Raw genomic sequence first — 25,978 nt, 5'->3', positions numbered from 1 at the left:
TCTTCGCACGTATTTCTTCGGTTTCAGCCACTGAAACTCTGTAGAGATAAAAAATTGCATGAAAGAGCTGAAGGAGGAACTTAAAACCTCCATATCCAACTTGATGAAGGGGGATGATGCTGATTCCTCTTCCTCCGTGTGCATACAAGTTTCAGCTGTCAGGAACAGATGTCCTCCAAGAAGGCCATTCCAGAATAGGTCAAACCAAAACAGACAGCAGAGGCAATCACATGGCAGTATCTGGATAACTCTGCGTGATCAGTTTGGTGAGAACATGAACAGATGGGATGGTCAACCAACTTCTGATCTTTTCAGGAGGTTATGGGAGCTGCAGAGGGGCAGATCCCGAGGTAACAATACCAGAAGGGTAGCTGTCGCTTCCTCAGTTTCCCAGAACAACTCCAATAGCTCCAGCAGTGATTCTAATTTTGGTGCTTGACATTGTGCCAGCTGTACATGTGGAGGTAATCCCCACAATCAGACGTGCCCTGCCTTCTGCCAGGGGCAGGTAAGGGATAATGGAGATTACAGAATTTATTGGGATGTGTACATCCAGTGGCCTGGCACTTCAAAATTTCAGAAGTACAGGGCCTTGGTTGACACAGCAGCTCAGTGCACCATAATACCATCAAATTATCAAGAGGGAGAATCTATAACTATTCAGGGAGTCACTGGTGGATCTCAAAAGTTATTTAAAATAGAGGTTGATATAAACTTAACTAGGAAACAGTGGAAGAAACATACTATTGTAACAGGACCTAATGCACCTTGTATTTTGGGAATTGATTTTCTGAGAGAAGGGCATTTCAAAGACCCTAAGGGTTACAAATGGGCTTTTGGAATAGCAACTGTAGAAATTGATGGAGAAAAATTGAAGTTGTCCATTAGACCTGAGCTTTCAGATGAATCTGCAGTTGTGGGACAACATGAGATAGAGGATGTAAAGCTGCCGGTTGCTTCTCAAACCATGCACCACACACAATACAGAACCAACCGTGACTCTTTGGTGCCCATTCAAAACTTGATTCGTCAGTTGGAGAGTCAGAAGGTCATCAGCAAAACTCATTCACCTTTCAACAGTCCAATCTGGCCTGTGCGAAAGCAGAATGGAGAGTGGCGTCTGACAGTTGATTTCCATGCCTTGAATGAAGTAACTCCACCCATGAGTGCAGCTGTACCAGACATGATGGAATGCCAGAGAGAAGTGAGTCAGACAACAGAACTCATTTCAAGCACAATCTTGTGAAGAACTGGGCCAAAGAGCACGGCATTGAGTGGATATTCCACATTCCCTACTATGAACCAGCTGCAGGGAAGATCGAACGCTAGAATGGTTTGCTGAAAACCACTCTCAAAGCCATAGGGGGTGGATCTCTGAAAAACTGGGAGAAACATTTAGCACAAGCAACCTGGTTGGTGAATAGTAGAGGTTCAGTGAATCGAGCTGGACCTGCCCAATCACATTTGTTGCAGAAGGAGGAAGGTGATAGAGTTCCTGTTATCAGAGAAAAGAATCTGTTAGGCAAAACTGTTTGGGCATTTTCTCCTTCAGGAGAGGCCAAACCTGTCCAAGGGGTGGTTTCTGCTGAAGGTCCTGGTCACACCTATTGGGTGATGCATAAAATGGTGAAATTCAGTGTATTGCACAAAGAAATCTAACTTTGGCTGAGAGAGATTAAATTCAGAGTGTTGTACAGATATGACATCGCACCCAAGAGGAGAATCCAGGAGATCTACTGTGCACAAACCCTATGAACCCTGAGAGCCCAGAGTCACCTGAGAGTCCCTGTTCCTTTGTTTGCTCCATCTGTGAGGAAACAAGCTGTTTGCTGTTTTTCCTGTGATTTGACTCTTTTGAATCATCTACATCTGAGATAACCGGAATGGACTATGGTCTTTATTTACCTAGTGTTGTAGATATTATTTTAGATTAGATAAATGATAGTAGCAGCCAATGGAATTGTTTAGAAGGGGTGGACTGTGATGGTTTGAAACTGTCTTTTTAATTTTTCCTTGCAAAGTTCAGAACAGAGAAAGTGAAAGAATGTAAATAAGTCACTATTGGGTGTAAGAAAGCAAAATAAGGATTGTTCTAAACACTTCCATTGGATAGATAGAAATGTTTAAGAACTACTACTCAAAACAAAGTAGGCACAGTTGGGGCAACTTGCTGGGCTGTCTGGTTGCTGTTTCTTCTTCTTTTCTGGCTGAAGATAACACACGGACCTTGGCGAGCTAAGTTAACATCCTCTTTGCTTTTACCTAACTCTGCTTTGTGCCAGGGGGGCTCTGGGGAGGTGGCCCTTGGGAGAGAGGCCCCTTGGGAAAGATCCCCTTTGGGGGAAAGAAATGGGAGTTTGGTTGTGCTTTTCTGTTGATTGTATATATTTGTAAATGTTGTGAATTTTGTATATTTGTACATATTCATTGCATTTCATCGTAGATTGTAGATCTGCTTGTAAATACATCTTTCATTCGCTTCCAGACTGAGCTAGACTGGTTATTGTTGGTGAGGGGGGAATTTCAGCTCACACTGGCACAAGGAATGATATTTTTAAGTGATGCATCTTCTTTAGTGATTTCAAAAGAGAATAGCCTTGATATAGTTATTAGTACATTTCAACCTTCTGTATCCTGGATTTTATACTTTTTTATCCCCTTGTATTCTACTTTTTATTAGAACTAGAACCTTTCATAACACAGTATTTCTTATGTAAAGAAAAAATCTTTTTTGCAACATTAACTCTTATTGCAGATACTATTTTAACTTGCTAATTAACTCATAATTCGGATTTCTACGGCACAGAACAGCTACAGATGACTACTATCTGAGACCTCTGTGCAAGTGCAACCGTAAGGAAGACACTGAGAATAACATAATACTTAGCTGTCACTCCAAGGGACCTGAAAATCCTCGTTATTTCACTTAAACCCAAAGTCTGCTATAGACCACCCAACCATGACAAGAAGGTTGATGAAGTGTTTTAGAGGTGTCTGGGGAACCTTGGTCTTGTATGGGACTTCAACTTACCAGGCATCTGCTGGAAATACAATATAGCAGATGGAAAGCAGTCCCAGAAGTTCTTGGAGTGTGTAGAAGATAACTTTCTAATAATTGTTGAATAAGTCAAAGAGGGATAGCTTTCTACTAGACCTGCTGCTTGTAAACAGGGAAAGACTAGTAGGAGATGTAAAGATTGGTGGACATCTTGGACAAAGTGATTAGAAGTCGTTGGAGTTTTCAATTCTTAGTGAAGTTAGGAGGGGAGCCAATAGAACTACATTCTTGGATTTCTGGAGGGCAGACTTTGACTTGCTTAGGAGACTGATAGATGTCATCCCCTGGGATGTAGTCCTGAAGGACAATGGAGTCCAAGAAGGCTTGACATTCCTCAAGAGAGAAATCTTCAAGGCACAGGAAGAAACTGTCCTCATGCATCGAAAAACAAGCCAGTGGGGCAGAAGACCAGCCTGGCTGAGCAGAGAGCTTTGGGTAGAACTCAGAAAGAAAACAAAAGTCTACTGTCTGCAGAAGATTTGGGAGGTGACTCAGGAAGAGTCTTGCAAGGTTATGTAGGGAGAAAATTAGAAAGGCTAAAGTTCAACTAGAACTCAATCTGGTCAATCTCATTAAAGATAATAAAACATCCATTTATAAGTATGATAACAGTAAAACAAGAGCTAGAGAGAATTTTTACCTACTACTGGATGTAAGATGGACCAAAGACAAGGAAAAGGCTGAGCTGCTGACCAGCTACTTTGCCATAATATTTGTCAGTGACACCAGTTGCTTCATGACAGTTGAGACCCTGGAACTGGAGGTCACTTACCATTATTTTCCAACAGGGAGGCTCAGGGACAGCCTTGGCTGCAGTGACCATGGAGTGGTTGAATTTAAGATCCTCAGGGTAACTAGGAGAATGTATTCTAAGCTTAGGACCCTAGAATTCAGGTGTGCAGACTTTGATCAATTCAGGGACCTGCTGGTCAAAGTACTATGGGACGAAGTCCTACAGGGAAGAGGGGGCCAGGACAGCTGGTCAGTATTCAAGGATCACCTCCTCTGTGTCCAGAATCAACAAAGAGGAAAGCAGGAAAGAATGCTAGGAGGCCTGCCTGGATGAGCAAGGAGCTGCTGGACACACTATCACTTAAAAGGAAATCTACAAGGAGTGCAAGGAAAGGACAGCTAGAATGGGGCGTATATAAGGAAGCTGCCCGAGCAGCAAGAGACCTGGTTAGGAAAGCCATGAGTGTCAAGTGTAGGGGGCCAGGCTCTTTTCAGTGGTACACAGTGATAAGACAAGGAACAATGGTTTGAAACTAGAATATGGAAGATTTCACCTCAACATGAGGAGAAACTTCTTTACAGTGACGGTGACGGAACACAGGAACTGGCTGCCCAGCGGGGTTGTGGAGTCTCCTTCTTTGGAGACTTTCAAAACCCACCTGGATGCATTCCTGTGCAGACTACCCTAAGTGATCCTGCTTTGGCAGAGGGGTTGGACTTGATGATCTCTTGAGGTCCCTTCCAACCTCTGATATACTGTGATACTGTGAAAGCCAAGGCACAGTTTGAATTGCATCTAGCCAGGGAGGTTAAAGGGAACACTAAGAATTTCTCCAGGTATCTTAATGGTAAAAAGAAGACTAGGGAAGGTGTGGGTCCCCTCAGAAAGAAAACAAGTGAAATGGTCACAAGTGACATGGAGAAAGCTGAGGTTCTCAATGAATTCTTTACCTCAGTCTTCACTGCAAGGGACTCCAGCCACACTCCTGGAATAGTCATGGAAGCTAATGGCAAGAACCAGAAGGAAGAACTGCCCATCATAAGTGAAGATTAGGGTCGTGATCACCTGAAGAACCTGAAAGTGTTCAAGTCCATGGGACCCTTAATGGGATACACCCACGGGTACTGAGAGAACTGAAAGATAAGGTTGCTAAATCCCTCTCTAGTATATTCCAAAAGTCATGACAGTCTGGGGAAGTCCCCACTGACTGGAAAAGGAGAAACATAACTCCCATCATCAAAAAGGGTAAGAAGGAAGGACAGGATAGTCGGTCTCACCTCTGTGCCTGGTAAGATCATGGAGCAGATCCTCCTGAAGGAACTATCGAGACAGAAGAATAGTGAAGAGGTGATTTGGTAGAGTCAGCATGGGTTTACCAAGGGCAAATCCTGCCTGACAAACCTGGTGGCCTTCTATGACAAGGTCACAACATTAATAGATGAGGGGCGAGCAACTGAGCAAAACCTTTGACACTGTCCCACACCATATCCTGGTCTCCAAACTGGTGAAACATGAGTTTGATGGGTGGACCATGAGATGGATAAAGAATTGGCTTGATGGCTGCACCCAAAGAGTGGCTGTCAATGGCTCCGTGTCGCAGTGGAGGCCAGTGACAAGTGGAGTCCTTCAGGGTTCAGTCCTGGGACTGGTCTTGTTCAACATCTTTTTTGGCAACATGGACAATGGCATTGAGTGCACCTTCAGCAAGTTTGCCAATGACACCAAGCTGTGTGGTGTGGCTGACACACTGGAGGGAAAGGGTGACATCCAGAGGGACCTTGACAGGCTGGAGAGGTGGGCACAAGCCAACCTCATGAGGTTCAACAAGACCGGCTGGATGGTAGGACATGTTTACAATGAGATCTGGACAGGTAAGACTGATGGGCCAAGGCTAATTGTCTGAAATTTAACAAGGCTAAGTGTCAGGTGCTTCACCTGAGTCACAACAAGCTCAATGTAAACTATAAATATAAATATGTGGTTGGAAAGCTGCAGCTTGGAGAGGGACCTAGGGGTGTGTGATGTTAAGGAATTACGCTTAACTAAAAAATGATATGGCATAGTATTAATAAAAATAGTATTAACAAAAATACTAGTAACCCTTTATTAATATGAACATTGCCAAAACTCGTTAAATAGGATCATTGTATAGTTGGAATATATATTTACAATGGGAATATACAGTCTTTGGGTAAAATACAACAATTCTATGCAAACTGGGATGAAATAGAAGGAAATGGAAAGAGAAGGTCCCCAGAAGCGAAATTGCGCTCACCCATGGTGTGTGTGGGGAGACTCAGTAAGAACCCTTAAGCCAAAAAGGGCACTAAATTAATTACTCACAGCTGGTTGTACTCACACAGGGAATATTCCTACTGCTGCTGGGTTAGCTATGAAGCTTTGGGACGCTTTAGTACGGCGCTGGCATGGCAGACTGCTGGCAAGAAGGGTGCCACATTGTCCCAGGCTGATCTGGCTTCAGCGGATGGCAGGCAGTTAACAAAGTTTCTCGTGAAGGACACTTGCTTGGTTCCTTGGTAAACTGAGGCACGGCATGATTCAAGTGGCAAGGGAAAGCAGGCTAGGATGATCCAGCTTCTAGGATCATGGCTTCTCTGTCTTGGTGTGTATGGACTCATGGCTATATCCCAGGCTCTGGACCAGGTGCTCAAGGCAGGGTAGGGCAACTCGAGGCAGCTTGTACAAGACGGGTCCAAGAAGACTAGAAAGCAAGGCTTAAAAGCAAGGCTTTAAACAAGGCTCAAGCAAAGCTTGAAGCAAGGCAAGGTGACTACGAGTCAGCCTGTACATATACAACTTGCCTGAGATTGATTGGGCCAATGGGGCAACTGAAGCTAATGTGTAGCTGCCCAATGGAAAGGCGTTCTGTCAGGCTATAACCATAAAACAAAGGCCTTGTTTCTGGGGGAGCAGTGGTCAGCACATGTGCTCTTATCCCAGGTAAACAACTTGTTTACCAGACATTCAGGGGTCCTGTCCCCTTTGTTCTTTCTCCTGCATTGCCCTTGCTTTCTCCAGGAAGGAGGGGAGAGATGGGGACTACGTCTAGACATCTTAAGGCCTGTCTGGGTTTGTACTGGGCCATATCATGGCCCTATCATGACAGGGTATTGGTTGATAGTCAACTGAATATGAGTCAACAGTGTGCTCAGGAGGCCAAGAAGGCCACTGGCATCCTGGCTTGTATCAGAAACACTGGGACCAGCAGGAACAGGAGGTGATGATCCCCCTGTACTCAGCACTAGTGAGGCCATACCTCAAATATTCTGTTCAGTTCTGGGTCCCTCATTACAGATCATTGAGGTCCTGGAACATGCCCAGAGAAAGGCAATGAGGCTTGTGAAGGGTCTGGAGCATACAGCATACAGTATCTGAGTGAGCTAGGGTTTTTCAGTCAGGAAAAAAGGAAGCTGAAGGGAGACCTTCACACTCTCTACAACTACCTGACAGGAGGTTGAAGCATGGAGGAGGCCAGCATCTTTTCCTTGATGATAAGCAACAGGAATAAAGGAAATTGTTTCAAGCTACACCAGAGGAAATTTAGGCTGGATATTAGGAAATATTTCTTCACTGAAAGTATTATCAAACATTGGAACGGAGGTGTGTGGACCTGGCACTTAGGGACATAGTTTAATGTTGACCATTCAATGATGTGTCAAGGGTTGGACTGGATGATCATTGAGACCTCTTTCAACCAGATGTATTCTGTGATTCTGTGGCTGACCAATTACAAAAATGCAAAACTGTGTGTCCCCTTACAAATCATTCTGCTTAAAAAAAGCACTTGAGAGATTGTCCAAAGAGGAAGAAAATGATTCAATAATGAATAAAAACTCATTCTTCAGAGCAAGAGTACACTGATAATTTACTAGTCAGGCTCAATCTGTGTTTTTTTGTCCTCAGAGATTCCTACTGTTAGAAAGATTAATAATGAGACATCCCTTTGGATCTGCAGGCTGAGTAACATTCAGCTGTTTAAATAGTTGTATATTAAACATTCCAGAAAGTTTACAATACCTGGGAGCATCATGGCTGGGGTTGATATATCTTTTGGAGCAGTGAGGGAGTGTTGTGTCACACCAGTACTTGACCAGGTTTGCAGACTCCCAGGACAGGACATGATTGGGCCGAGGAAGTCAGACAGCCTCAACACAGAACAGTAACACTTGGAAATGGCTGTGGAATACCCTGTGGCCCAGTGATTGTGAATTTAAGCACTATCACTAGTGATGAGGTCTGATCATATTTGGCAATGCATCCAAACCCCTCCCCTACCCTGTGAAGTCAGGGAAGGGGATGAAGATCAGGAAGTCTGGGAAGAGGGGTAAGGAGGAAGGCACCTTCCCCCTTTCAAGGCTGAGTCAGCTGACACCTGGGCCCCTTCTCCCAGGTCACATGTCAGGGCAGAGCCCCGGGCCAGTACAATAAAGAACCTGATGCTGGTCAGTTTCTTGCCCTTTTTTGGGCATGTGGAACACCATCTGTAGCATTCAGGACATAGTATGTTTGGCCCATGAGCTGATATAAAATGGGTTTGCTAGAGAGCACTGGAGGTTCTTCCTGGGATTTTCTCCCCCCACACGTGGAGACTACACTCTGCAGTCAAGAAGGATTCCTTGAGAAACAGAGACACTGAGAGGATTACACACAACTGGAGCCAGGGCTGTGAGTATATTTGGCACCTGCATGAATCTCTGGGGAACACCTTCTTTGTTAGTTAGGGGCAACATACTGCTCTTGGACTATATCATTTTCCAAATACTGATCTTCAATCATCTGTACCCAATCCTGTAATCTGGAGATACGGTGCAACTGAGCAATGAACCTGTAAATAATAATTTATACATTTGCATATAAGTTATGTCGGTGGCGGGATTCCTAAATTAATAAAATAGATTATATTTTGTCTATTTCCTGCCTGCACCCCTTTATCCATAACAGCATGCAGCAGTAATTCTTAATCCTTCTTTCAGTGCTAGATATTTCTTTTAGGTTTGAGGTGTTGCTGGGGAAGTTTGGTACTTCAGTGGGGCGGGTCAAACACACAGCAGCAGTTAGCATAACATGGTGTTTTGAGGCCCTTCCCCAAAGGTCTGGGGATAGAGCTGCTGTGGAGTTTGTGAAACAATGGCCTCAGCACACTAAAAAGCATGCATTGCAGCACCAAATTACCTCAGTATAGAACCAGACAGAACTGGAAAAGAGTTTGGCATTTTTTGGAGAGTGACTTTCAGAATGGGAAAAGCCAGAAGCATATGACTTCCCACAAATTTGAATCAAGTACCTTGCCCTAATGACTGGGAAGGAAAAAAAAAGAGATTTATGAGAGCCGTCTGAGTTCAAAACTTGTACCTTCACAAAGCAGAAAATTAGTGTAAGTTACTCAAGGTATGCTCTACCTGGGAATGGAGGCCCAATGTACTGACCTATCCTAATGGTATCTTGGGATGTTGAAGGGCTCAAGCAAAACTCATCTGTCAAGACAACAGGGTCTGAAATGTGAGTCATGTGAATTACCATTGTTTGAGGAGAACTATACAATGCAAAAATCACTGCAAATATTAAAAAAGAAAAAAAAAAGAGCAGTCCATGTAAGCAGACCATCTTACACCCATGGAAAATGTTTGACTTCATGAATTTGTCTAGTAGATCCTGTCATTGATTTCTGTGACAAAGATTAGGGATCCCTTCTAGGTAATCAGTGATAGGCTCAAAACAGGGGTCATTAAACAGCAAGAGTTATCCCAACTGCCTTCTTCCTTCCCTAGTTTTCAAAAAGCTTGGTGACCACATCAGTGAAATTTATATATTATTGTATATATTTATATTATTTATATTATTATATTATTGCATTATTTGAAGGAATGCTTGCTCTACATTAACATTCAGACTCACAAGATGGTACCTGAGATGACTTTCTTACATCAAAGGAAGCAAGACCATTATAGTGTGATTGTCTCTGGGATATTTTTTGCTTCTGGAAAATAAATGGAATGTCACCAGGATTCCAGTAGTAACACAAGTTGCATTTTACTTCTTCTGCTTAATCTGGTAGAGTCCATGTAGTGTTCAGATTTTCTATTCTTGTCATCAGCACAATTCAAGGTTAATGTAATCATGTAGCAAAAAGTCAAGAATAAAGAATGTGTGATATGTCTGGGTAGCATTTGTCAGAAAAATTCTAATCCAGCCCCATGAGAAGAGGAAAACTTTGCAAGCTGAGTGGGTATTGATAGAAGTGTCAGAGTAGACCGTGAATACAAAGAAGAAATCTCTGGAAAAGATACCTTGGTGGGATAATTGTTTTAGGATGGGATGAACAAAAGCAGCAGTTTATTCTTGTCTTACACACATGGCACAACATACAGAACCAGCACAAATAACTTACAAAATCTCATACACCATGCTTCCTCTCGAATAGCTTCTATTAAGTTACAACACCATAACGAATCAGGTATTTAGTTACAACAGATCTCCAGACATGAATAGTCTCCCATTCAAGGAAATATTATTTTCGTAAGCTACTTAGACAAACATCAGTTTTTTACATGTTTAATACAGTACAGTATCCTTAACAAAGTTCAAGATATTCACAATGAGAGTTGAATGCTTTATAAAACAGTAGAATTTGTCATCTCAGTACAGGTCTACGTTTGCTCCTGCCTTGTCTGGTTTATTGATGTGTCACAAATTGTCTTTACTCAACTTTCCAAGCTAAAGATTACTTAAAATGAGAACCAAAATTTCATTTACAGGGTTTTGGGGTTTTTTTTTAGATTAATAAATATGTCTTTCTTTCCCTTTTCCTTTCCCATTCTTACACCCTACCCCCACCAACAATTACCATTTATTTGGTAGAAATAGTAACCCTCAAGCTGTGATTGAAATTTGGAAAGAAAATTGGTGATGCCTTATTGGAAGTAAAATGAAAGATAGTCTTAGTCCATCATTAGTTCAAAAAGCTGAGTATTTTTTCTCCTAATGTCAGAATATGTGTCCGTTTGAGATGGATGACTCCTGTCATCTGTTTTTTAGAGATAACGTGCTACTTACAGGCCAATGCACAAATCTTCTGTTTGTTTTTAATTACAAGCTATCCCACTTTTTTTCATGTAATCACTTTCAGTATTATTTTTCTTTTCCCCTTCCTAAAAATGGTAATAGCTCTGGTTGTGTGGTACTGAATTAAACTCTTCTGGTCTCCATTGGATCAAATATATATCCCCTATCCATGGTCCCATTGACATCACTGGGTTGACTCGCAAGAAGAGTTTTGCTCTGTGATTGCATTTCAAACCACATTGAAGCCTGTGGACTTTTTACTTTTGATCAGTGGCTTTGGATTAGCTCTGCTTGAATGTGGCTGGCAAATTCTAGCCCTTAAGCAGTTAATCAGTTTTCTAAACAAATAAGCAAAAAAGTTTCCTTTCTTTTATACATACAATAGGTAGGTATTTTTTTACATTAAGCATTATCATAAAAAGCGTGTTTATGTTATTTTGAAAATGTATTTTTACAGAAATTTATAAACACATATCAAACACATTCTCAAAAACTGGAGAAAATACCAACACAAAACCTGGAAGAGTCTCAGTGGAATTCTTCCAGTACTATTTGTCTACTTGCATATTTCATGTTTCAGTGTCCTTTGCTGCAAACATAATTTGGCTATATGAGAACAAGTAAAATTGACAAGAAATCTCCAATAGTTTTAAATAGGACATGGATCTGTTGTTTAATGAAGTAATTTGACATCTAATGTATGGGTTTTAACATGGCATGCCCATTCTGTTACCTTTTCTCATGTTGCTCAATACTTCAGTTCCCAGTCTCATTGATTTCAGTGGGAATACATGTGACAGTGATGTATGCAAAAATATTGAAAAGAGTTTCCCACTTTTTAAATCCTTATGTCAACTGACAACATCCATATTCCTCTTTATGCATAATGCAATTGAAAATACTGCAGGATTAATATTTGCAAGCAATACTCTAAAGGAAATCAGTGTACAAACTTTAGGAAATAATCTGCTTACAGTTCTGCTGTAGTTCTAACAGCCTAAAAGTCTGTCTTACTTGACAAAGGCTAAATTTCACAGATCTAAATACTTTATTTTTATGGTTGTTTATGTTAAACTAGATATTCCTCCAGCCTGGAACAATTTAAGTTTAAACATATTTCTGTCACACTAACATGAAATTAGGATGTTATTTTCCCTTGCCACCACAAAAGTTCAGTATAGCCAGTAATGGACATTAGTGCATATAATCTTAGTGAAATGCACTTTTGAAATAGTTTGTCTAACATCATCCTGGATAAATTGTAGTGTGACCATGGTTTCCTATCTTACAAAAGTTTAAAAATACATTGAACTTTTTATGTTAGGAGTAGTCTGACTGACTGTAATGACATTAGTCACAGTCCAGGAGATTAAACTGAAGAAAAGGTTTTTGTTCGTCTCAGTATTTCATTTCTTCTTCAATGAAACAAAAGAAAAAACAACTTTTAAGTATTCTTGAAAGGCTTAAAATATAATTGGTAAAAGGTCATTGACTGTAATATCTTGCAGGTTACTTCATTTAAACAGAAATGTTTTCCCATGGCTTGAAATACTTAAGGTGTAATCCTTGCTAGAGGGGAAAAATGCAAGATGTATCTAATCCCAAATTCTAGCTATATAACATATATAGTCACCTGTAGAGGAGCCCTTTTAACAAAACAGTATGTGTTAACTTGATCAAGAATTTGTTAAAAGTGTCTATTTCAGACATTGTAACAAAACATAGAAGAGTAAAATGCAGTAGGTTGGAAAGGACCTCCAACCCTTGCCCTGCAGTAAGCAGGGACATCCCCAACAAGAATCCAAGTGTAAGTAATTATACAGTATTTTCACACAAAAAACAACTAGTTGCACGTGATGTGATATGTAAAGCAAATTGCTGAAACCTCTTCAGTCTTTGGGATGATCAAAGTATAAGTAAGCAAAACATACTGATTATCATTGAATTTTCACAAAAGAAGGTTTTTGATGGAGGAGCAGAGGGAATTCCCTTTTACTCATCATCCTTCCTGATGGCTTTTACAGACTCACCCCCTTCTCCTGTAAGCCACAGGAGGCTTTTCTTTTTTTTAATTTAGATAGAGTAATATATTTTAATGAGGTTATCTTTTTCTGTATAACAGTACTAATAAGTTTCCAGTGATTTTTTCATAAAACATATTCCATTCTTATTGAAATTCATAGTGCTTCAGAAGTTTCAGACTATTTAAACTCCAGAAGAATATGAATCTGATCCAATTATTTTAAAGATTTTTTGTTATTGTTTACTGTGAAAATTTAGTTACCTTCTGTTCTGATAATTCAATCTGATTTTTATTTCCCCACCCACCCAAAAAAGTCTTGTAGTTAAAAGCTTTTGATTATGCACAGCAAAGAAAGAAAACTGCTCCTTGCTTATGGAAATATATATAGTTTTTCAAGTTTTAATCCCTCTGCTAACCATCACACAACATATGCCATTTGGCAATTTGTCTCCTGGGGTATTCACAAATTTCTTTCCAGTGCTCTCCACCTGTTCCTTCTGCTGAAGATCCTAAGGTTAACTGGCCAATGACCTCATTCCTTGACCCTCTATCTGAATCTAAGACCAAAAATTCAATGCTGATATCATCAAGGTTCTCACAAGGAATGTCAAAGACAAACAGTTCATTGAACACTGCATTGGGAGAGCATTTCTTCACATGGGTTTTCTTTTTAGAAATTCTCTTCTTAGCATGGTACAGGTTCACTTTGACATAAGGGTCTGCAATGAAAGGAAAGAGCACAGATCATCTACTGAATAGTGTTGCTTAGAAATTCCTTGATCTAGTTAATGGTAAATTTTATAACTTGGTAATCTAATTACATCACAAAAAGGAGATGATTCAAATTATTAAAAATAATTCATTCATTAAAATTTTGTGTTACATCTGAATTGGTGTCTTTAAGCTCTCTTTATAGTTAACAAAGATGTAACGAGAATAGTGAGCGAAGTTTAGGATGTGATTCATCCAATCAAATACGGATGCCTTCTTCATGAGACAATTAACCCCAATAACATCTCTACTACTCTGCTACATGCAGAGTTGCTCTGAAAGTTCACAATGTTCTAGTGGACTCTGACAGTATCATTTCATATTTACAGGTAAAAGATATCTGCTTTTCTCATGTTCTACCAGCAGAAAATAACTATCGGTGTCATTCAGGTTTATGCAAACAAAAGCCTCAGATTGGAGATAATAAGCTCATGCTGATAGCATGGATGAATGGATGAGAATAACTTCTGTTGTGGTTCTACCAATGCCACTTAGTTTTATTAAATTGTTCCCACCGATTTTTATTAAAAAAAATCAAGACTAAACTTTAACACTAAATGTAAAGATACATTTGTTGTTAAGATATATGTTTGACTTTACATCTGTGCTGTATTACTGTTGAAGAAGGGAAAGAAAAGTGGCTGTATTTTGAACTGTCAACCAACTTTCAATGTTTACGTTCCTCATAATTATTAAACTGTTTCAAGATTCCTTTGCTATTGTCTTCAATAATTACTTTATTTCTTCCTTTACAGCAATTCTAGAGAATGTTTTAAAAATCATCCCTTTAAAGTAACTTGGCATTTATTTTTTTTAGAAAATGTGGGCCTCTTGCCCATTTCTCATAGTGCAAAGATGCAGGACAAAATCTTTTCTACTGAATCCAGTCAAATAAATCTAAGCAAAAGATCTTCTAATGAACATCAAGAATAGTTGTCCACTTTTTCTTGAAAAAAAGTAACATTATACTGAACTTTATTTAGAAATGTATGCTAAAGTTATCAGACTTAAATGGTTGGATGATGAAAACATTTTTATTTCCTTAACCTGGCAACAGTTTAACAGGTGTAAGGTATGATAGCACACATCTTCACTTTAGTTTTATCAATATAATTTTAAACACTCTAAAGCATTTTTAAAATAGGATTTAATGGAATTCAAATATTCATTTGCTTTGGAATGATACATAAGCATTAAAAATATCAAAATTGATCTCTGCCAGTGCATTCACATTGTTCTCTTCTGTTTAAGATATTTTCTGACTCTTATCTCAGGCCAGCTACTGGGTAAGACTACAATACTTATCTTGATATTATTAGATCTGTTAGGAGACCTCAACATCAGTGATCAAGGAAAACAAGGAGGTTGTGGAACGGAGTAACTTCTGAGTAACAATTTTCCATCTTCCTAAGGAGTCTGAGTTATACAACTGCTTAGCTTAGCACATAGAAATACCATTTCACCCTCCTAATTTTCCAAGATTTATGTTGGGCTCACAAGTCACAGAGGAAATAAGGACTGTTGTAGACTGCAGTATGTTACTGGTCCCAAAACTACGTTGAACCTGTCCTAGATGACGAACAGCAAATAACAAAGAACTGTTCAAATGAGCTAGATATCCAAGTGTGGTATGGGTGCCTGTATGTCTTAAAAAATATTTTATTCCTATTATAGGTAACAAGATTGCACTGAAGAAAGTAGAAATAACAAACAAATTTTCTAGTTTACTTATAAAAGTTACAGGTAAATAAATATGTAATTTTGATATGCTAAAGTACTCAGATAGTTGCTGAGAAAAAGAAGTCTTTTTTAAAAAAGTTTTTTTCCCTACCTGCAAGAAACTCATTCAGACTTAGTATGTTGAGATCAGTTTGCTTTCATGTTGTCTTTATTAAATCTCCACTATCTGCTGTGACTTTGGGTGTGATTAACAAAAGTACATACAGTCGCTTATAGTAAAGTGAAATTTTAGGTTCCTTATATAGCCTTTTTTTATGATACGTGAATAAAATTCAGATCAGAAAGGGGATTTCAGTGGAACTTCATCATGTAAATGGGACTAATCTTTAGCTTTCTTGCATTGGACCCAGAACTGATATGAGTAGTAGGAAAACTATAATTTTTGGCTGCAGTAATTATGATTCACTGGTTCAAAAAACTACCTCCTCTTCCCAAGAAATTAAAATTAGAGAGTGTCAGTCCTACACAAACACCAACAGCAGATGTGCTACTGTTTGTACAGTCCTTTGTTGTGTACTGTTCATTTTCTGTGTTTGTCTTATCCTTAGTATATTCTACATATGATGTTATTATGTGTATCTAAGTGGAATTTCAGCACACTCTTCAAAGGAGGCTCCATTGAATTAAAAAATTACACAAGATCAGGAGAAGGGAGTGAAAAAAATGTTTCCTCTTAGTGCACCCTAAATACAACTTATGGTAAAGCATGTGTGTTTTGTTTCAACCTGCTTCCAGCACTGACATAGTTCTTCTTTTCACCTTGCCAAATAAATGTTTGTGCTCAGTGGGCCAATTTCAGCAGATGCAACTGGTTGCTTTTCTTGGTGCTATTACGAAAAAAATCCCATTTGATGATCTCATTCAGTATTAATCTTCTATAAATAAACAGTTTTCTCACAAATAAAAGATCTAAACATCTGCAAAAAAAAACCATCCCATACTTAGGACAGATGGATTCTGTTCAAGACAATCACAAAACTCATTGGTTTCCACTGCTAACAGATGTCCTTTTTTTCCTTTGTTTTATTTTCTTTCTTTTTTTTTAATATGATTGAAAACAAATTTGTAAAATACATACCCTGGAAAATAAAACATTGGCCTAGATATGAAAAAAAATGAATAGACTTCAAATAATAAAGACACCCTTTCTGCTCTTATGGAAATTATTTGCTCTTCAAAATGCCACATTTCAGCACTTTTATGTCTGCTTGGTTTTTATTCTTAGATCACATTTGTTAGTAAAGTCATTACCTGACAATCCTGATACATCAGATTTAGGTAGATGCCTGGCTTTTAAAACAACCACAGTGAGTGTATTTGTTGTAGACTGGTAACAGAGAGAGACCAGTAATTCTCCACGCCCAGATGATTTCTGAGAAAACGAAAGAAAGAGATGAAAAATAAATAAGACTACTTATAAGCAAATATATTGACCAAGCCTTAAACCACAAAGAAGAATATTTATAAAATATCACATCACTGTATGATCTGCAATGGTGAAAAAGAATGTAACTTATGGATCTATGAAGCTTTATGCAACATATAAAATTTCCTTCTACTGTATTGTATAGCTCTTCATATTACTGGTTATTACAATTAAAAAATAAATTGTAAGTGAAAGCATAGGTTGACATGATATTAGCTTCATGGAGAAATTAAATCCTGTGTCCTGAAAGAAAAAAAAAATCAGTGCATAAAAAAAGATCTTTAGCAAAGCAAAACTTTGTAAAGATATATTAAAAAAAAATCAATAGATAAACAAAAAACAACCAACCAAAAAACCCCCAAAACTAAACCACAAAGCAAAGTAAAAAACAAACCAGTAAAATGTTTTTAAACAGGAAGGATTAAAACACTTAGTGAATCTCATCCCTGCCATTTTGTAAGGTTTTGTAATATACATTAAATAAATATGAGATCAAATACTTTCTTTTTTATTATTAGATTTGAATTGCCAGGGCTGGTTTATTTCACCGAAATGAGAGAGTTCAGGAAAACAAACAAACAAATAAAAAAAACCCCAAACAAAACACATTTTATATACCAGTAAACTCAAAAGTTATCAATAAAACATCAGTAGCATAGTTACAGTTGTTTCAATATAGTAAGAGAATTGCAAAATAAGAGTATTAGCTATAGGTATGTTGGCTGGTAGACATTTACTTTATTTGTCGTCAAGCTTTGAAAAAAATAAAATTGAAAGTCAATACACATTCCAGTTCCTCAGCAGAGATTAAGAGATGTGTGTGATGTATGGGCATTTCTATGGTTCAGCTGTGATGGCTGAAAATTATCTTTGTATTCCGAAATAAGGGAACGTTCTAGGAAATAGTTTTATTGTTATAAAGTTTTGCCGTTGACTTTAATAAGTCGTTGGCTTCTCCTTTGTCTTATTTTCCTTAGTAGAACAGCAACATGTGCCACCTGCATTCTTTAAGGATCTGCTGTATAACCATGTAAGTTTAAGTGAAAGATTTACATGGATTTCAATAATGTTTAAGAAAGAATTATTCCAAACATAAAAAAGAAGGGAGGAAAAGGGGAATGATACATAAATCTTTGGATTCTTTCCTTTTAAAGTAATTTAGTGTAGATTGAGGCATGTTTTGCTAATGAGAATTATCCCACTCAAGCTGAATAAGCAAGCAGGGTTTAGGACATTGGCCATTTCTTCTTACATGATCATGATAAAGTTCTTTTATTACATTTGTCTAATTGTTTCCTCATACTTTCATCATGAAAGAAGCTCAGAGACTTGCATAATGAACATGTTCCCTTTTCTTTCCAAGACAGCATCAGCATTACACAAGAATCATAGCTAACACTAACACAACATTTTTAAAGTTTAAATAAAAAAATATGTTACCCTAACATTTCTTTTGATGATCTCTCTTTCCATTAGCAGCCTTCCTTCTGACAGTTCAATTCCTGCGAGGGGAATGAGGACTTCTCCAATGACATCATCTCTGGAAAACCTGTCAAAGCTCAAGATCATAAAGTGAAGTGTCAAGTCTTGGATTTGGCTATAAGGGATCCCATAAAATGTGAAGGTCTCATCAAAAGCCGGATCTAAGGTTTTTCTCAGCACTCTGGTTTTCACTTTGTGCTTTTTCTCAGGCAGGATTGTCATTTTGATGTAGGGATCAGAAGTCATTGACTGTTCATCCATTGCTGGCAAGCCACGTGCTTCTTTGATGTTCACTACAAATGCCTTTTTCTCAAAGTTGTACTCTAAGAAGAAAAAGAGAGTTCCTAGCTTGTCTTGTTTATCCTCAGATGACAGGGAAGTGGAGGACTTTAAACTGTCAGGGGATACTGAATCTTTTTTCCTTTCTGCAAAATGCTTAGGAGACAAATTTTCAAGATCTGTCGAGCTCTGAATTTTAGGGTTTGTTTTTGGAAAATTGCCATTTAAATCTCTCTTCTCCAGGTCAAGATGGAGAGAATTCTTTGGCATCGCTGATTTGTTGTTTTCTTCATTTTTGTCATCTGCTCCAAATTTCTTCTTACTGTTGAGATTCTCAGGATAAATATCAACACCCTTCAGAACATGGACAAACTTATATGGAGGGGTCTTACTAGATTTGGAAGATTTACGTTGGCAGCAAATCCAAGCAAAAAGGGAGATAGAGAAAACAAGGCCAAATGCACTAAAGATCCCAACAACTGCAGGAATTTCATCTGCGAATCAAATAAATAGCAATAAACACATAAGCATCAATTCCTTGGACTCTGTATGATATTTAATAAAGTAATGATTTAGTAACAATTTAGTAAAATAAACTGATATGAGATGGTAATAGCAGCAGGATCGTCAGACTGAAAATGTTTTGCATTACACATATTGCTCGCCACCTGCAGGCACAAATGTATAGTCCCATACTAAGGAATGCTTGTTACCTTAGTATTTTTCCATGCACAGTTTAGGATGAAAACACTCTTCCCATCCTAATAGTGACAACTATTAGTAATTGCTCAACTACCTCATCCCTCTGTATGTAATTTGTGAGTTTATATGTCTGTGAGAAACACCAGCTCTCAGAAGATTTTGACTTTTTACAGGGCTTTGTTTAGATAAAACAGATTCTGAAATAAGCATTACTTACAGATACGTCATCTGCTTTTCACACTCTTTTCTAAAATATTGTATGCACTCAATTAACTCGTTTTTTATGGTCTGATCCTACAATTGCCTGAAGGTATTTCTTGAAAAGACTGATTTTAATTGGAAGGTATAACACTCAACAGATTCAGTGGGAATGTCAATCATTTACAGGAGGAAGTCTATTAAAAATTAGAATAACAATATACCAAGTGTCTTTTCCAGACGGATGTGATGTTGGGCAGTCACATGTAAGTCTAAAGGTGAACAAACTATTAGGTTTATCATTAATTACCACTAAACTTTGTTTTTAAGACACTATGAATAAAATCTATGGTGAATTTCCAGGAAGCCTCACTACTTTTTAGGAGTATATATGAAAACCATTAAAACATAATTCTCTTCTACCTTAATATGAATGCTTTACTTCATCTGAATAAAGAGAAAGCTGAGTACAACTCAATTGTCATGTGGATACATTAGTTATATAGAGAGTATCATTAGCCCTTCAAAGCATGCATCAAAGGGTAAATGAGAACAACTAATTGGAAATCCAATTTTGCCTGTAAGTAATATTACTGAGTTTAAACCTTCTGCAATATAATAATCAGAACTTATTCTTTTTTCCCTGCAGCAGTTGAAAACAAGCAGAATATTAATGGAATTACATTGTTTATGTATAAAGGCAATTTTATAACAGTTCTGGTTCTCTTACAAATGATACGGAGATCGTTCCGGATGAGCAAAGCAAAACTATTCCCCTCTATGTATTACTAAATCATCTTCATTCAGGTACAAGACAGGCAGAAAGATGTGCCACTACTATATCTTTGCTTTTTAGTGGGATGATTTGAAAAAAAAAAAAAAAATCAAAATACTATCAGAGTAAAGTAGGACATAATGTTCCAAAACAGAAAGGGTCAGGCCTGGTTATTAATTTCTTCTGACAATATTCATGTCACTTTGCCTATAAGCTTTATCAGTCTAGATACTTAACTGTAAGAAATTAATAGAATGACTGAACATTATGTGCATAACCAAAGAGAATTTCTCCTAAGACAAGCACATGGATCTGAGTTTCAAGAATTACCTGGGCTGCAGAAATTTGAATAAACATGGTATGAAGGTACAAAGCAAAAAGTAATAGAAAACTAATCAGAATACTTTAATATCTTTTAAGAACGATTTGCACATCTACAATACTTTTTCATGAGAGAACAGCCTTTTTGTAGCAATACATATTACATTATATTTCAATTCTACAACTACTGAAACTAATGTCAGAATTCATTTAATGCTTAAAGTGTTAAGTACCTTTCTTAAATAAGTAATTAGATAAATATGACAATGATAATACAAGTGTGGTCAGGAACATCAAATGGGTGGGGTAGGTAAGAAGATGAAATGGTGACTAAAATGGGCTTGTATTTACAACTAATTATGTGGCAACCAGAATTTCTTACTGTTGTCATAATGTAAATCAGTGGGTTAACATTCAAGGCAGAGTATTCATAGGAAACTTCACCCATTGACTCTGGGAGATGCTATTATTTCAGTTATGTGATATAAATCACTTAACTTGTCAGTGGAATGATTCGTGAATTAAACCACTGCTAATGCAAAGATAATCTAGGTTAGAGTCACCATTTGTTAAGAATAATTTAGAAACATTTCTACTTTCTGCTTTTGTGAGTAAAGCTTCTTACGTTTCTAAGTGCACACAAATGACTTTCTGAAACTTCTGGCATCACAGTTAATCACATTACATCTAGTATGAAGAAATGACAAATGTCAGACAGAAACAAAAAGTTCATTTTTAATATTGTTGTTCTCAATTAACCCAGTCTGATTAAGATTCATCTGTTTAGCTGAAAATACTTTCTTTTTTTTTTGTCTTCTTAGCACTGTCTTTCACAAGACTACCTTTCAATGCAAATAATGGTTGACAAGTCTTTTGTTACACGAAAAAAAAGGCAAAAACAAACACCAAAAAACAAAACAAAACAAAAAAAAAAAAAAACAAAAAAAAAACAAAAAAAAAACAAACAAAAAACCCAAACCAAATAATTATTCCAAAAACAGCTTGAACAAAGGTTTTCTCTGTGGCACAGGATGCATTATAACTCTGAAGCCACACTACTTTTAACCAAGACAGAGAATGCAACCTTAAACCTCTCTCATTCAAAACCACACCCACACAAACCTCTTTTCTTGCCTGTACTTCCCTTGAGGGGAACAGTTAGGAAGGAAGAAAAAGATATAAGGGAAAGAAAACAGATTCACAGAACTCGTGAGAATGAAGAGAACTGCGGGAAATCAGGTTCCTCCCAACAAACTGTGTGCTGGGAGGCGCTGGGTGGCTCAACAGAGGCTGCCTGCGTGCACTTCTTTCAGGGAGGGGAGCAGTCCTCAGCCCCGCGGGTAGGGAGTTGAGGCCCGGACACCCTTACCGAACTGCTGCCGGCTGTCCGCGATCGGAGCCATGTTGTCGGCCACCGCAGTGGTGATGCCCGAGCCGCTGCCGGCAGTGCAGGAACCTCTGTCGGCGGCGCTAAAGGTGTTGTCCGGGGTGCCGAATCCTCCTCCCCGGATGCCAAGCGTCTTGCTTTGAGTTCCCCCGGCTTTCTGCTCTCACAGCTCCAGGGTAAACGCCTTTTCCAACGCAGGCTTGGTTTTGTTTTTTGGTGGTTTTTTTGTTTGTTTGTTTGGGTTTTTTTCCCCTTTTTGTTCTTTAAAGAAGAAAACAAGCAACAGAAAAAAAAAATCAAAGCCCGTAGACACGAGTGGGGAAGGAGGAGGAGGAGGCTAGGGGGGACTGGAGGAGAGGGGGGAGGGGAAGCTTTGGTCCTCTGCTTTGCACAGCGATTTGCAACCCTTTCGTGTTTTGGCTCTTCTGAGTAGCTCTGCTCCGAGACTGAAGACGTAGTTGAAAACCAAATTGACGCAATCCTGACGCTACAGGGCTGAAATCAGCACCTTTCCCACCTCCCATCCCCCCTCCCCAACTACCACACCCTCCCTTTTCTCCCTCCCTCTCTTTTTCTCCTTCTCCCCCTCCCTCTTCTTCCTGGGGATTGAACATGCAGTCATCGATTATTTTAACTGCCCTCCTGCAGGATATGAGCTCCCACCCTCCTTCACTGGACACAGTGACACACCAATGCTTGTGATTCAGTGCATGTCATGTCATACTTAGGTGTTCCTGTTTTGCTGGGGTAGGATTTATTTATTTGCTTATTGATGCAGTGGCTGGACAGACTACAACAATGTGAAGGAAATGTCAACTCACATGGTCCAGATACCTTGGAATCAAATGCAAGACACACATTTTTCCTGTGACTGATATGATACATTTACTGGATTTGAGTAATGAAAACTTATGATGTACCTTCTTCCTGTCCCTTCTCCCTGCTTCTTCCCACCATCCACCCCCACTTAAACATTCAACTCTTGTATTGGAAATCCTCTTAACCTTTCTGTAGGTCTAGAAAAGAATTAAATCTAGTGAGATACTTCTGGATTTTACCAGACTTAGATGTCTGTCTCACAGTTTGGACTAATAACGTGATGAGAAGGGAGGAGAAGGCTGGCAGGCAAAAGAAATATGGGGAACAGGTCAAGGAAGCAGAGTGCCCTGTAACTAAAACCACCAGAGAGTATGGTAGCTGAAGACAAATCCTGGTGCAATAGAGTTGCAAAAGCCAGTACCTGGCACCTAACTTCTAGATTCAGAAGAAATCATAGCAGCCAAGTTCAGATCCCAAATGTGAATTCTGCTGCTTAAATGTGAAGCAGCTGTTCCTGCTCTTCTAAAGAACAAAATGCATATGCAGGCATAGGCTGGCATGACCCTTCCCCATGATGGGCCACCCATATTTGTATATCTTAACCTGCTTTAAGGTGTGTTCTTCCTTCGCAGTCAGATCAGTGAAGCCCCATGGATTTTAGAAAAATTAGACTGGGAAGGCCATGGAATCACAACAAACTAGTGTCAAAACACAGCTGAATGAAGTTCCTGGCTTATCCTGAGACTTAAGAACTTAGTGGTTAATATTGTTTGTGCGTACCTGCCTCTGTTACACTGTTAGCAACTTAGTCTCGGTATGTTCCTTCATAGCTCTTCCAGTAACAGTCATATCTACTACCCAAATCTTAATCAGATTCCATCCCTTTTAATAAAACAGAGAATAGTTTGACACTGCTGTTCCTCCTTAAAAAAAACTACTACAATAAACTCAAGTATTAGAATACTGTAGAAACTGTTATTTAAGACTTAGAATTAAATTTGTTTAAATGAGTTGTTAGACTATTGTAAGCTGCTGTTTTGTCTGGACTTTAAAAACAATGGACTGAGAATCAGTATATGTTATATTTGGTAGCGTATTTATTCTATTTGAGTTGGTATATGGTAATGCTATATATTATGTTGACACTTGAATTATTGTCAATTTTTAAAGCATTTTATTTTAAGTTAATTCAAAGGCATTCTTTTTTGATATATAAAATATATGAAATGCATGGAAATAAAACAGTGATTAATTCAGATTTTCTTCCTTTTAGTTTTGTTAGTGTCCCAAGGGTATTTTAAAAGCTTTCACATGTACGTGTCTTTGCATACTACACAGAGGTAATTTCCTTCAGTATTGACATGGGGGGTTAAATTTATGTGCAAATGCTGATGAAAAATTCTTTTTCTTTTTCCTTTTTTTTCTTTGATCATTTTCAAAATTTTGATACTGCATGCTAGATTTTAGACACTAGTCAACATCTGAATGATGCTGAATGTTATACAAATATCGTAAAGATCCCTCCCTTCCATTTCATATCGTACATGCTTAGCCTTTTTAAAAGAGTATAGAAAATATTTGGTCAGTGAAATAAAAAATAACCATTGTTTTTGCATCACTCCTAAACCTTCTATATTTAATTACATTACTCCACTTCACAGAACAGAGTGCACATCACAGAAAATACTTGAGGAGGTGAAGCATTAAGTTGCTGACACATCTTGAGACAGATGCAGTCTTTCCTCCCTGTGCTGTGAAAGCACCATCTAGTGTATGCCTCAGAACCATCAGCACCAGATAACGAGTTTACGCCCATGCAGACAGTACGTACACAAAGGTACATCACCAGCTGACTAATGCTTCATTAGGCTTCTGTCAAGTGGTCAGAGAGGAAATTCATCATGTGATTTTTGTGCTTTTCTAAATCAACTAAGTGACTGTCTTTCAGTTCAGTCCCACACAACAGTAATGATTCTACATTTTTGTAGTTAAATATTCTTCAAATTTTCCTCTAATCTAATAAAACATCCTGTATACTTCATCAAAACCTCACAGAGTTTGCAACAGATTCTTAAGCAAAAACTTGGACTATGTACTCACTGACCTGTGAGTATTCTCTCAATTTCCAAGTAATAAGATACAATGAACAAAAATATTTTCAACTCAGAGACAGATTGTTAAGATGAGCTGGGTCAGATTTTGACTTCACTGGGTTGAAATGGATTAATCATATGCAAAATATCTCTGTACATGATCTCGCTGACTGTATCACAAGGCCTTCTGTAATCTGAAAACCAGATTACCAGTGCACATGCATGCTCAGAGCATCCTCCTGCTGCTACAAGAAGAGGGAGGGTTGTTGCTAAGCAACAGAATTTATACACTTCCCAAAGCAGATAGTCCTCAGATAACAGTATGGGGCTCAAAAAGGTGGTCCCACACATGCAAAAGAATTATCAGTGTTCTACAGATCTCAAAGCCTGTAATGTGAAGAAAACTTAATTTTTCCCCTTTAGAAGAGAAAAAAATAAAACTTATTCTAAACAAGATTCTCCATGCCCCAAAAGTCAACCAGTATTTAAAAAATAAAACTCAGTGATTTGTATGTATGGGGTGATACTGGTGAAACAGTTCCTTTCCATCTCTACGAAATGTTCCCCTGGAGCATAAAGACAGAGTTTCACATTTTCAAAAATAGCATCTAATTCGGAGTCCTGCAGTTTCCAGGTGCCAAACTACAGACGTTAATTAATGCTGTTCAGTATCTAATGAAAATCAAGCCCTCCAGCCATGCTTACAGTATAAAACCTCAATGAGAACACAGTTATTGGTCCCTGATTTGGGGAAGTGCAGAGCATTCAATGCTTCTTAAAGTCGGACAATTTCAAAGGAATTTACAAACGATTTAGGCAGTTACGCTCTGCTTATTTTCCACTCCAGTTAACATTGCAATTAGACAGCAGAAAGGGCTAACATTCTTTTCTGTCTCATCTCTCAGCCTCTGACACTCCTTAAATGTTTAAAGGCATGTCTTTGCTGCCACAAGCCTGGACTCGATAGCTGAAGACTCAGACTGCTGGCCTTACAGTATTATTGTTCCTAGTTACTTTGTTACTGAATTCAGCTTCACACATTTTAGTGTCCAGTGCTATATGAAATACATAGAATTATAGAATGGTCT

The 25,978-nt window shown here is 38.4% G+C and overlaps 1 protein-coding gene across 1 annotated transcript; it reads right to left on the bottom strand.

The window, feature by feature from the left end:
• Positions 1–13,308: 13,308 nt before the first annotated feature.
• Positions 13,309–21,994, bottom strand: SYT4 (synaptotagmin 4). The gene is made up of 4 exons (XM_054398069.1): positions 21,961–21,994; positions 18,275–19,089; positions 16,660–16,780; positions 13,309–13,616 (listed from the first exon to the last, which is right to left on the bottom strand). The coding sequence occupies exons 1-4, from the start codon at positions 21,992–21,994 to the stop codon at positions 13,309–13,311; spliced, it is 1,278 nt and encodes a 425-aa protein (XP_054254044.1).
• Positions 21,995–25,978: the final 3,984 nt, after the last annotated feature.

This window comes from Indicator indicator, chromosome Z, assembly GCF_027791375.1.
Source record: "Indicator indicator isolate 239-I01 chromosome Z, UM_Iind_1.1, whole genome shotgun sequence".
NCBI classification, from domain to species: Eukaryota; Metazoa; Chordata; class Aves; order Piciformes; family Indicatoridae; genus Indicator; species Indicator indicator.
This window is presented reverse-complemented; position numbering and strand designations above follow the sequence as displayed.

Coding starts and splice junctions, on each gene's coding strand:
- SYT4 (XM_054398069.1), bottom strand. CDS start 21,994: ATGGCTCCGATCGCGGACAGCCGGCAGCAGTTCG. Junction 19,090..21,960: donor GGACAGCCGGCAGCAGTTCG/GTAAGGGTGTCC, acceptor TTTGATTCGCAG/ATGAAATTCCTGCAGTTGTT. Junction 13,617..16,659: donor TGATGTATCAGGATTGTCAG/GTAATGACTTTA, acceptor CTTTCATTGCAG/ACCCTTATGTCAAAGTGAAC.